Source organism: Hylobates moloch, unplaced genomic scaffold (genome assembly GCF_009828535.3).
Source record: "Hylobates moloch isolate HMO894 unplaced genomic scaffold, HMol_V3 SCAFFOLD_3, whole genome shotgun sequence".
In the NCBI taxonomy this organism is placed as follows: domain Eukaryota; kingdom Metazoa; phylum Chordata; class Mammalia; order Primates; family Hylobatidae; genus Hylobates; species Hylobates moloch.
The window spans coordinates 38,380,617-38,393,307 of record NW_026652278.1 but is presented as its reverse complement, the minus strand read 5'-3'; the positions used below and the strand labels follow the sequence as shown (position 1 = coordinate 38,393,307).

The window sequence follows — 12,691 nt, the reverse complement described above, 5'->3', positions numbered from 1 at the left end:
CTCTCTCTCCCAGCAGTCTATGATGGCCTTTATTTACCTGCCACCTGTTTTCACCTCGGCTGATGCAGACAATGGCCTTCACTAGAAATCCTCAGGAGAGAACCTGGGAGTAATTCACTCATTCCTGCAAATGACTGCCCCATATTCAGCCAACGACCCACTTTCTAAGACCAACAGTCCTCTGAGAACATGAGAATCGAAGTTCACCAGGGGTACTTACAAATCCTGTGAGGTTTGACTCCTGTCGGGGGTGACTCTTCGCTGCTGGGCTTGAGGTTGCTGAGAAATGATTAAAGATGATTTATTGTCAGAAGGGGATACCTTGTGATGAAAGTCAAGGGGATGAGAAACAGTGCTGCAGTAATGAACAGATTTTTCGGCAATGTTTATGATCTCATTGCAAACCGCTTCCTGTGAGGTGGCCCCGAGATATCCAGAAACCCCAATAAAACAGTCAACATGGGGACAAAAAAAAAGAAAGAGAGGAAGAGATGTAACATTCCAGACGAAGCACATAAGTCCAGGGAGAAAACAGAGTTGAAGATCCAGGTTAAAAAAATAGATATTCCAGTAGTGGAGTGCAGGAGGGATCCAGGCGTAAGCATGGAAAAACAGGTAAGATACAGAAGAATTTGGGATTTAGTAAGAATATTAAAAAAAAAAGACAGCAGCATAAAAGCCTGAAATCAGTGAGTAACTGTTACAAATGGAATACTTTAGCGTAGAAATGCAAGTATGTATCCCAATCATGCACTAATACATTAATTTAATCCCACATATAGGCAGAGTAGAAATATCGTCTCTAAATTCCTCTGCTCCTTTCCAGGGGCTGGGGGTAATGGAGTGGCCTAACATCTCGCTCTACTACAATAGCCACAGAATTCTTGTAAATAATGTTTCTGTGGGTTAACCAGGCATCACTCTAGTCTAGATTCCAGAAGTAAGGATCAGTAAAAATTCTCTTTAGAAAAGCTGCAGTCTTATTCAACAGGCATCTTACCACATAGCTCTTTTCAGATTCTGTGAGATCAGGTCCTGCTCTCAATGAATGATGAGAAAGCTGTGATCACCAAGCAAATTATAAGGGAGACATTTTAGCAGATGTCACATTGGAAAGGATTCAAAATAAAAGCATGAGCAAATCCACGTACCACACCATCACGCTTGGATGACACCGGATACTGGCAGCCTATGGCCACCAAGTCTCCACAACAACAGGGTGGGTGCACAGAAGAAAATGCAAATGTAGAGTTAGAAGCAAGCATCCAGGAAATGAAATGGGAAATTGGAAACATGGCTGCAGTGAAGTGAGGATGAACAACACAGGGTCCCCAGATTGGCAGGAGAGAGACTCAGAAAGGCCATCTTAGCCAGGTCCCTTAACACATATTGGTCCCCTCATGCTCAGCTAGTAAGCATCTAGGGAAGGCGGCTGAATCCAAAGCCAGTTTTGGTTATTTTGTTGACTGGAAGCCTCCTCTAGCAGAGCAGACCCGTAGAACCATCAAGTCTGTTGTATTTCAGAAACTTATAAAAACTGAAAAAGGGAATAACATTTTTGAAAACTTCCTTGGTAATATATGAAGTATCAACCAAGACCATTCCCCTGGAAAAATCTGCAAATGACACACTCCAGTGAGGTATGAGATGAGTTCAGATAGCTTGTAGGACAGAGCTTGCTTTCAGAAATAGGACTGTGTGTGACAAAACTGTCACTCTTCACTCACCAACCCAAGTACCACATGCTGACATAGAAACACAGGTGCAAACATGGCCAAGCAAACCCGCCTTTTGAGTGGGGCTTCCATTGTAGAGGCCAGGCCTTCACTGGAAGAGTGTTTGGAACCATGTCCCCCAGAAAGGACTCAATTCCAAGCTCTAGGAAGTTTTTCTAAATAAATACCCTGAAGAGCCATCCTTGAAAAAATCCTCCAGGTAACATGCAATAATAGCAACAGGCCGGCCAGGCATGGTGGCTCATGCCTGTAATCCCAGCACTTTGGGAGGCCAAGGAGGGAGGATTGCTTGAGCCTGGGAGTTGGAGACCAGCCTGGGCAACAAAGCAAAACCCCATCTCTACAAAAAAATACAAAAATTAGCCGGGTGTGGCAGCATACACCTGCAGTCCCAGCTATTTGGGATCAACTGAGCCCGGGAGATTCAGGCCGTAGTGAGCCATGATTGCACTGCTGCACTCCAGCCTGGGTGACAAAGCAAGACCCTGTCTCAAAAAAAAAAATAAATAAAAATTAAAAGAATAAAGCAATAGGCCACAACTCCAGGGCCTTCTAGACGAGCACTTAGAAATCTTTTGTGCATGACCCACTTGTTTCACAGAGAGACACAGAAAGAGTGGGAGTCTCCCTTGAGGTCACACATCAAGTCAGTGGTAGGCTTTTCTCTTGGCTTCATCTATTGTCCCATCTGACCTTGTCTTTTATCCTCAGACCATCTTCTACCTTATCAAGTGTGCTCACTGACCTCATCTTCAGTGAGTCCCTCAGAAACCCTGGAGTCAGGCAGGACAGGGTTTACCATTGTTTTCTTTAAAAACCCAGGAAGCTGATGCTCAGAGGGGTTTCATGCATTCCTCAACATCACACAGCCAGTAAGAGGTAAAGTGGCTCAGCTGCTCTTTCCGCTCCACCAGACCACCCTCTCCTGTTCACCTCCACTGGAAATGTCCTCAGCCATCAGCACACCCTGCAGGACTAACTTCCATTGCAGGCATCATTTCAATACCCCTGTCCTTTTGGGAAGCCTCTTCAAGTTCTCCAAAAACCTTCTAAACTGCAACCACTCAAACCAGTCACCTTGCACTCTGACAGAAGTAAAGGAAGATGCGGAACTAAATGGGCCATGTCATGCTTCTTCTACAATGACTCTGGACGTTAGGTCTTTGCCGGGTGACTGGGAGCCGACCTTGTGTGGCTCCAATACCACCCACCCTCCACTCGCTGCCTCTGGATTAAGGTGTCCGTATCACAAAGGAAAGAAATGGACATTTCCAAGTACCTTCTATGCAGGCTTTCAGAAGAATGAAACTTCTGAAATGTCACCTTGAGTGGGTGACAATGACAGGCAGATTTTAACATGACAGAAGGGAGAACTTCCAAACAATACAAGGGGCTGCCTCAAGTGGAAATGAGTTGGCTGCCACGGCAGCTGTTTAAGCTGAGGCTGCTGTGGACTATGACTAATTGGGATATTGTAGAGCCATCCTTCTTAGACTTTAATGTATATAGCTATCATCTGGGATCCTGTTAAAATGTAGACTCTGACTTGATACACATGGGCTGTATTGTGAAATTCTGCATTTCTACTTGGTAGTGCTGACACTGCTGGTTCACAGACCAACTGTAGGCAGCAAGGGTGCAGAGGACCTCAACTGCCCTACACTGAGATTCTTTGGCTGCAGTATGCCAAGACTGGTGGTCTGGGTCACACCTCATGAAAACAAAAGTTCTCATAAAAAACAAAATATTTCCAAATTCCGGCTGGTGGCCTCATGACCTCAGGTCAAATGCGGTATAAAGAGAGGATGTAGACAATCTCTTGGCAAGATCTCCATAGTTTACAGGAACCTAGCCTCCTTCCACTCAACTTCATTCATCCCAAAGGAGTGACTGGAATCAATTATCCAGCAAACAATTTGGTGCTGAAAAGAGGATCAGTGAATCAAATATAGTAAGAAGAACTTGATATTTTACAAACATATATAGGTCCATTACATATCTGACTTTTGTACTAACCCTCTGACTTGAGGAGTGCAGAATAAGGAATTTAAGGCTCAGAGGAGTTCCATCCCAGGCACTACTTCTTTTTTTTTTTTTTTTTTTTTGAGACGGAATCTTGCTCTGTTGCCCAGGTGCGATTTGGGCTCACTGCAACCTCTGTTTCCCAGGTTCAAGCAATTCTCCTGCCTCAGCCTCCCAAGTAGCTGGGATTACAGGCATGGGCCACCACGTCCAGCTATTTTTTTTGTATTTTTAGTAGAGATGGGGTTTCACCATGTTGGTCAGGCTGGTTTCGAACTCCTGACCTCAAATGATCTGCCCACCTCGGCCTCCCAAAGTGCTGGGATTACAGGCGTGAGCCACTGTGCCCGACTCCACTTCTATACTCTTGTCCTTTTGGGAAGCGTCTTCCAGTTCTCCAAACCCCTTCTAAACTGCAATCACTCAAATCAGTCACCTCGGACTCTGACAGGAGTAAAGGAAGAGACAAAACGAAAGGGGCCATTTCATGCTTCTTCTACAATGTCTCGGGACGTTGGGCCTTTGCCAGGTGGCTGGGACCTGACCTTGTGAGGTTTGTACATGGTAGTGTGAGAGCTGAGCCCTTTGACATCTAATCTCCACCACCTGCCACCTCCCTCTTGGGTCATGATTAGATTGCTTGTGTAACTATGATAGCAACACCCAATTTCTGCCTTGTCTGAAAACAGGCACTATCTATCATTTCTCTTCTTGAATACTTTTTACTCTAGGTGTTCAAAGACATTTCCTTATGTAAAAGATACGGTGTACAGTAATAGCGTCCAATTATTAACTATGAACTATAGTACCGGAAGGGATACTGATGGTCCACCTTGTACCTTCCTTGGTCTCAGGCCATACTCAAAGCTAAGGATAATCATCATGATAGCTTTAATATCTGTATAGTACAAACTTAACCCCATTCCTGAGAGGTAGGGATGACTGGGTGCCTCACTTAGTGTTTGCTGAATAAATGAAGAAAGAAGGCAAGATAAACATATATTCTATTAGCTAAGACTCAGTTTCTTTCTGTTTAGATTTAAGTGAAATAGCTCATAAAACTGAAATGTAAACCAGTTTTTTTTCAGGGGACGGAGACATGGCATGGGGGTAGACCCTCAGTGGAAATAGAAACCATTACTATCTATCACAAGAATCAGCCCTTCATTTTGAAGGCTGTTTATCCTTAGCCACTTTACAGCTTTGCACAGTGCTTCTTCTGGACCTATCCTGTCCAAGATGGTAGCCGGTAGCCACAGGTGGCTGTTGGACACTTGAGATGTGGCAAGTATGAAGTGAAATGTGCTATGTGTAAAAATTTCAAAAACTTAGTACAAAATAAAGAATGTAAAATCTCAGTAATAATTTTTAGATATATTGGGTTACAATATACTACTAAAATTTCAGTTGTTCCATTTTACTGTGTCTACTAGAACATTTTAAAATCACACATGTGGCTTACATTATATTTCTACTAGACAATGCCTCTCTGAACCCTCCCCAGGTCCTCAGCATCTGCCCTTATGTAAGCCTAAGAGAAGATACAAGTTCTAACAAGGACTTCATCTAGGGTTAAGAATAAAGTTAAGAATAAAAAAGAATAAAGTTAAGAATAAAAAAAAATGCTAAGGACATTTCCAACTCTGGTGATGGCATTCTAGTTTTTCACGTGTTTACAAAAACAACCAGCCCAGTGCATGCATACACACACGTGCGCGCGCGCACACACACACACACACACACACACGCTGCACTCCCCTCCTTGCCCCCATTAATAGGAAGCAGGTGACAGTCCTTGATCCAGAAATTGCTTTCTTCCGTATTTGTACACAAGACACAAGTCGCTTCTCCTGGCCTGGAGTGCTTGCTTCATTCTCCCCAAGTGGGTGACCCTGCATGCGTCCTTGCTGTTGCCCTTCTACTTTCAGTTCACAGAAATCCCCCAGAAATCAGATCTTAGCCTCCCTGGAGCTGTTAATCCCTCTGGATCCACAGAACACCTGGCGCTACTGTGGAGTTACTAAGCATCCGCTTCCAGCTTTGGGTGTGTGCCAAAATAGATTGGGCCCAAATAGATTGCACACAGGCTACAGAACAGCAGGAAGTCCTGAAGATGTGGATAGGACAGAGAAACTCAACTTCTCCCTGGCCCCAAATCCCCTCTAAAAACAGCACGAGGCTCTGCTGCTCCCCTAACCTGCCCGAGTCTCACAGGGATGGCACTCCTCTAGTCGTCTCACATCCCAAATCTTCTCAGACCCCACCCCACCTTTCTGGTGACCTACCCTGACCTCCCAGGGGGACAGTGAGAAAATCCGGGTTCCAGGCCATGCTCTGTACTAATTGATTGTCTTGTGAACAAAATGCTTAACGTCTTACGACTTCAAGTTCTAAAATACATAAGAGGATTGGACATAATTTACATAAATGTCCTTTTTGGCTCTAATGCTCTATGATTGCAATGTGCCTGTCCTATGGGATAAGAAGTAGGAGTGGGTAGAGGCTGACTTGGCTTAAGGGAGGCAGCACTCTACTCATTGCTTACTGAAGACTGGGAGGGGGAAGGCTTTTGACTGCAGCCTCCAGATATGGATGGAGTGCTCACTTCTGGAAGTATCTCAAGTGATTGCCCCAAAATAGTGATAGAAGATTTGTACCTACTGGAACAGCATGGGCAAACTCTTCCAGAGGAGTAGAAAGGCCCGAATGAGTCAGTCTCCTGGGTTTAAGCTCCAGGAAACCACCAGAGCACCCTCAAAACAGCCTCTGACTCCACTGAGTTATCTTATTGAGTTTACTGAGAAAAAGACCACAGCTTAAATATAAAACTAATTACAAACAGCTAGTTCAATTGCTTACCATCTAGATTTTATCTCCTTGCAAATCACTCACTAGACAACACATTAACTTTGTTGTAATTTGAATCTGATTACAACACTGAACTTAAATGCTCAGTAAATATTTAACCAATGCTCAGCCTTCTCTTCATAGACTATCATACAGTCTTCTCTTTCTTTCATAAGACAGTTAGGGGAGTAATGGCAGATACATATTCAAGTGTGAAGAAACCAAAGGCTTTCCAAGAATAGCTTATGCCTTTATACTGAAGGTAAAATAAACTAATTTGGGGAGGGCAAATTTCAAATTTTCTAAATTCTCGATTTGTGTAACCCAAAGTAAAATGATTTTCCCATCATTCTTTATTTTCTTCTCTTTCCGCTCCCGTGCCCACCATTTTTCTCTCTTAGGTGGAACAGGGTAAGGTGGATAAAGTAAACTACTTTTGTTTCATTTCCCTGGTACCTCAACATCACACAACAGGTATTTATGGTCCCATTACAGGCTTTGCGCTAGCTGCTTTCATCTCTATTATATTTCATTTAATTCTCATAGTAACTCAAGAAGGTGGTCAACATTGACCTCATTTTACAAATGAGAAAACGAAGACCTGCCATGTGTGAGTTGGGAATGTGAACAGTTAGTATTGGAACATCTGTCTCTCAGACTCCAAGTTCTGCACATTCCACCACACCCCAACTTTCGCGGTTTGTGCTCTGCCAGAGGAAGATATCAGAAGAGCTAGAGAAAGATGCTGACCAACAGGTCACCTTAATTTGTCCAGTACCCTGTGGCTGGCACTTTCTACTGACATGCTCCATTCTCCTAACACCTTTATAAGGGTAGACACTTTAGCTTTGGGTCTTAGTCCCTTACCCTTTTTTTTTTTTTTTTTTTCTGTTGTCCAGACTAGAGTGCAGTGGTGTGATCATGGCTCACTGTAGCCTTGACCTCCCAGACCCAAGCACTCTTCCCATCTCAGCTTCCCAAGTAGGTGGAACCACAGGCACTCGCCACCACACTTGGCTAATGTTTTTATTTTTGTAGAGACGTAGTCTCCCTGTGCTGCCCAGACTGGTCTCAAACTCCTGAGCTCAAGAGATCCTCCTGTGTTGGCCTCCGAAAGTGTTAGGATTACAGGTGTGAGCCACCATGGCTGGCCAATTCCCTACCATTAGTGTTGAGAGAATACCTGCTGCTTATTTTTGTAAGTACAGCAGCCAATGTCTCTCCCCCTCCCGTAAGCTGTTAAACGCCCTCTATTTAGAGATTTCCCTTCTGAGTGAGTCAAAGAAAGATGTTTCCTATATTTACTTGAGTATCTTAACATTTAAAATTTCTTTTTTTCTTGCAGGTTCCATCACAGCTTCCTCTTCTATTTCTAATTTCCATCCTCAAGGCAGGCCTATGCCTCTGTTCTTATCTTTCTGGGAACTAACTTAGTTTCCTTGTGTTGAGAAGTATTCCCTCTGAAGTCACATCTTTCCGTCTCAAGTTGAGTCACTTTCCCTCCTTCTCCTTTCTCTAAGCCTATAGTTTGTTCTTATGCTTCTCAGACAGATGCTTTGAGGACACATAGCTTTCCTGTATATTGAGATTTTATTTGATTAGCTTCCTTCCCTTTAGGAACCAAACTGACATCACAAAATTTCTGTCACTTTCCTCAGGCCTTGGTTTTCTCATCTCATTGTAAAAGACTGGAGGCGCTTAGCCTGGTGGTCTGTCACAGGTAGACTTGGGTGTGGGCCTTTTGAAATGATGCAAAACTGTGTGTCACTCTCCTCCCCAAACTACTGGCCTAGAGTCCTCGGGTGACCTCAGATTCTCAAAGGTTCTGTGATCCAGAAAAAGCTGTCAGTTACTGGAGTAGATGGTCTCTAAATATTCTCTTTAATTCAAAAATTCTAGGAGGTACTCTCACAATTTGTAAAAACACTTAAAAACCAAGGCTGGATGCCAGTCAACAAATAGTGCTCTGTCACAGAGAAACTCAGTAAATATTTGATCATGCAAACGATGGGATTTTTCAAGATGATCTTCCCTTTGCGTTCTTTTTCTTTTTTTTAGTGGAACAACCAGTTTGATCTGTAACTGACTGTGAACAATGAATTGAGATAACTCACTACCATCAGACCTGTCCCCCTTACTTTCTTTTTCTTTGTTTACTTTTTCAAATTTTTTTGAAATAATCTTGCTGTGTCACCCAGGCTGGAATGCAGTGGCATGATCTCAACTCACTGCAACCTCCACCTCCCGGGTTCAAGCAATTCTCATGCCTCAGCCTCCCGAGTAGCTGGGATTACAGATGTCTACCACCGCGCCCGGCTAGTTTTTCTATTTTTAGTAGAGACAGGGTTTCGCCATGTTGGCCAGGCTGGTCTTAAACTCCTGGCTTCGAGTGATCTGCCCGCCTCGGCCTCCCAAAGTGCTGGGATTACAGGTGTGAGCCACCACACCCAGCCTACTTTCTTGATTGTTCTAAATGTTGTTGGCCAAAATTGCGCCCAAGAAAATCCAAGAACTTGGTTGATAATTCTGAATGCTTGGGCATTTTGTATGTACATTTTTCATCCAGTAAGTTAAGCTGTCCCTCAGAACAAAAACTAAACTTCTATTTTTCCATTGTGAAGATCTGTAAGTTGATAATAAACCCCTGACTTAAATTTTTATATGTGTTCTTCTTTCTCATTTAAACTAAAATTCATGCAGGAATTTTATCCAATCAAAGGATATCAAAGCTATAAAGAATGGCATTTGTCTTGTCTGAATCTTTTGTTTATGAACAGAGTAGCTGCCAGGAAAGAGAAGTGACTCAACAAAAGATACTTGGCAAGCCAACGGCAGAGCTAGAGCTCTCAATCCAGGGCTCTTCCCACCCCATCCTGATTTCCCTGAAGACCCCTGCATTCATTTCATTCACTCTCTTCTGCTGTTCAGAGAAAAAACACACCTAAAAACATGGGCAACTGACCCAATGTGAAACAGTTTAGGAGTGAAAAGTCAAACCATTTCACAGGAAGTGTCCACACATCTGCAGAGTTGAGGGAGGTGGGCAGGTGACTGATTCAAAGGGTCACCATGACTCCTGACATAAGCTCTGGTCCCAGCCCCTTTCTCCAGAAACCCCCTTTTCTATTCACCTGTGGACACCAGAAGCCTCACCCAAACGAGGAATGCATCATTCTCCATGCACACCTTTCATGGTCCTACCTCTGGGCCTTTGCTTGAGCTATTTGCCTCGAGTCCCACTCTCCTGCTGTACACCTGTGAGAAAACCTCTTATTCTGGAAGGCTCAGATTAAATGCTACTTTTTTGAGGAGAGCAAAATCACTTGGTGACCATCCAGCAAGCCCCAGAGGCAAAAACTCCTTATCTGAGGAATTCAGAAGGGAGCAATGACCACCTGGTGACCATCAAACAGGCCAAATTCCTTATCTGGGAAAATTAGAAGTAATTAGACTTCCCTATCATTTAAAGCAGGCATCTGGTCCCAGATTTCCTTCCCTCCAAATTTATAAGTAACTAGAATTTCTACACATCTCTGGAATGGCATGCTGAAACTCATTGTACAACCCTTGCTGACATCGAGGCACCAAAACATCTACAGATGTAATCATTTATCATGACCTATGTGGCCAGTATGGTCCAAATTGCCCTTAAGCTTTTGCCTTGAGGTCCATAAATGCTCCTAAGGAAAACCCACCGCAGTGCACTCAGTCCTCTCTCACTGACTACCCTGCTGCACCCTTTTGCAGCATTCTTTCTTTCTAATAAACTTTCCTTCTTCAAACCTATACTGTTATCAGTCAATTTTTCTTACCAACACTCAAGTCAACCACCTCCTCGTGCTGGGGCTCTGACACCCTGCCTGGCATTTTTTTTCCTGAAGTCTCCAGACAACCACCTTCCTCCCTGGTTATTATTTCTCCCCATCTTGATCTTCCAGGATGTACTGTTTGTGACTCTCTTTCCTTATTCGCATTCTAATTATTTGGGAACAGGTCTTACTCTGCCGGTAAAGATCCTAAACTCCTTTAGTTGGAGTCAGTCATTGTTTTTTTTTTTTTTTTTTTTTGATACGGGGTCTTGCTCTGTCACCCAGGCTGGAGTGCAGTGGCCCTAGCTCTGCTCACTGCAACCTCCGCTTCCTGGGTTCAAGTGATTCTCCCACCTCAGCCTACCAAGTAGCTAGGATTACAGGCATGCACCACCATGCCCAGCTGATTTTTGTATTTTTTGGAAGAGATTTTTGTATTTTTAGAAGAGATGGGGTTTCGCCATGCTGGCTGGTCTTGAACTCGTGACCTCAAGTGATCCGCCTGCCTCAGGCTCCCAAAGTGCTGGGATTACAGGTGTAAGCCACCGTGTCTGGCCTGCCTTTTCTTTCATTCAATAAACGTTCACTGAAGTGCCTTCCATACAGCCGGTATCACGGTCCCGCCTTTGGAGCACTGATACTTTATGGGAACACAGGAAAGCAAAGGGGGCTGAGAGAGGCTCACACGGACCATTGCGGGGGCTATGGCAGCCCAAAGTCAGAGCACTAATCCACTTGTGCAGGGGTGGGGGAGGCTGTCAGGAAAGGTGTTAAAGGAAATCAGAATATTTTACTCCAAAATATATTTTTTGACATATTTTGACATGGCTGTCAGAGAGCCAGCAGAAAGAGGTAGCTCTGCAAAGCTGTCTTTTGTGCAGGAGATTTGTATTTGTAGAGAAAAATCTGCATTGATGAAGCCAGGTTTTCTCTGAGGCTTTCCCTTGTCTAGATCTAGAAAAGATTAACTGACAGTCTGACACCTTTAAAGGCCTAAAAGAAACATTTACCATCTATTCTCTCTGAGGCTGCTACCTGTGAGCTTTCATCTAAATAATAAGACCCCTTTGCTAGCCAAGCCTTACTTTTCTCCCTCCCATAACGTGTCTTGCTGCTTAAAATCTGATTTACCACCATAACCTGTCTTTGGTCATCCTCTGAGCCCCTACTCTTCTGTAACCTCAAGATGGTATAAGCTTCTGCACCCCATTGGTTGGGTCTTCATTCTGAAGGCTCCCATGTCACATAAAACTATGATCAAATAAATCCGTATGCCTTTTATCCTATGAATTTGCTTCTTGGCCAGGCGTGGTGGCTCACACCTGTAATCCGAGGAGGCCGAGGCAGGAGGATCACTTGAGGTCAGGAGTCTGAGACCAGCCTGGCCAACATGGTGAAACCCCATCTCTACCAAACAATACAAAAATTACCTGGGCATGATGGCATGTGCCTGTAGTCCCAGCTACTCGAGGAAGCTGAGGTGGAAGGAGTCTCGAACCTGGGGGCAGAGGTTGCAATGAGATTGTGCCACTGCACTCCAGCCTGGGTGACAGAGTGAGACCCCGTCTCAAAAAAAAAAAAAAAGAGAAAGAAAAAACATTTTTACTTCTTGTCAGTAATTTTTAGGGAAACTTCAAGGACAAAAGGGAAACTTTCCCTTGGCCCCAACAGCTTCCTAGAAGTTACATCTAAATGGAAGCCCTGATGATGTTCACCCCTCTCTATCTCTTGCAGCTAAGTACCTGGAATATCCTAAATGCTTCAAAGAGTAAATGATCATAACCTTTCCGAATATCTTTTCATTTAAGGTTCTCAGGTAAAATTCCCTCCCATTATTGGTCAGATTCCCAACCTACCTCCCCAACACCTACAATAAAAGTGAACCTTTGTTTCAGCTCTTTAGTTCAGCAAGGAGAATAATGGCTGACAATTTTCTTGATACACAAACTGGTCTGGAATGCATTTTTCCAAATAAGCAACACAGCCTGTGGTCACGTCATCCTGATGGGGCTGCCAGAGAACAGTTGTGATACAAGTCCTTTCCATTTTTAGCATGTCTGTCACCCAAAGGGGGCCCAAGACACAGGAGCCCCTTCTGAAGGACCCCGTTTCCAGAGTTGTCAGCTCCTGCTCCAGCCACAGGAGGGGAAAGTGTGAGGGGGCTGAAGGGGAAGTGTGGGCAGCAGCCCTTTTCACACAAATGCCAGCTCTCAAGGGAGAGCGAGCCCCAGGCCACAGCCTGGGCACACCCATGGAGAAGGGGCTTGTGCCAGGAGG

General features: G+C 44.2%; 1 protein-coding gene across 50 annotated transcripts in view; it reads right to left on the bottom strand.

Moving 5' to 3' along the window:
- The window catches only part of SORBS1 (sorbin and SH3 domain containing 1), a 251,023-nt gene that overhangs the window by 9,848 nt on the left and 228,484 nt on the right, over positions 1-12,691 (bottom strand). For 39 of the 50 annotated variants that reach the window (XM_032136009.2, XM_058436189.1, XM_058436177.1 and 36 more), the window contains one exon: positions 221-411. In XM_032136009.2, the coding sequence (XP_031991900.1) occupies positions 221-411 (191 nt within the window). The remainder of the gene's footprint in view (positions 1-220; positions 412-12,691) is intronic. The other 11 variants (XM_058436190.1, XM_058436191.1, XM_058436193.1 and 8 more) reach the window with 1 other exon arrangement.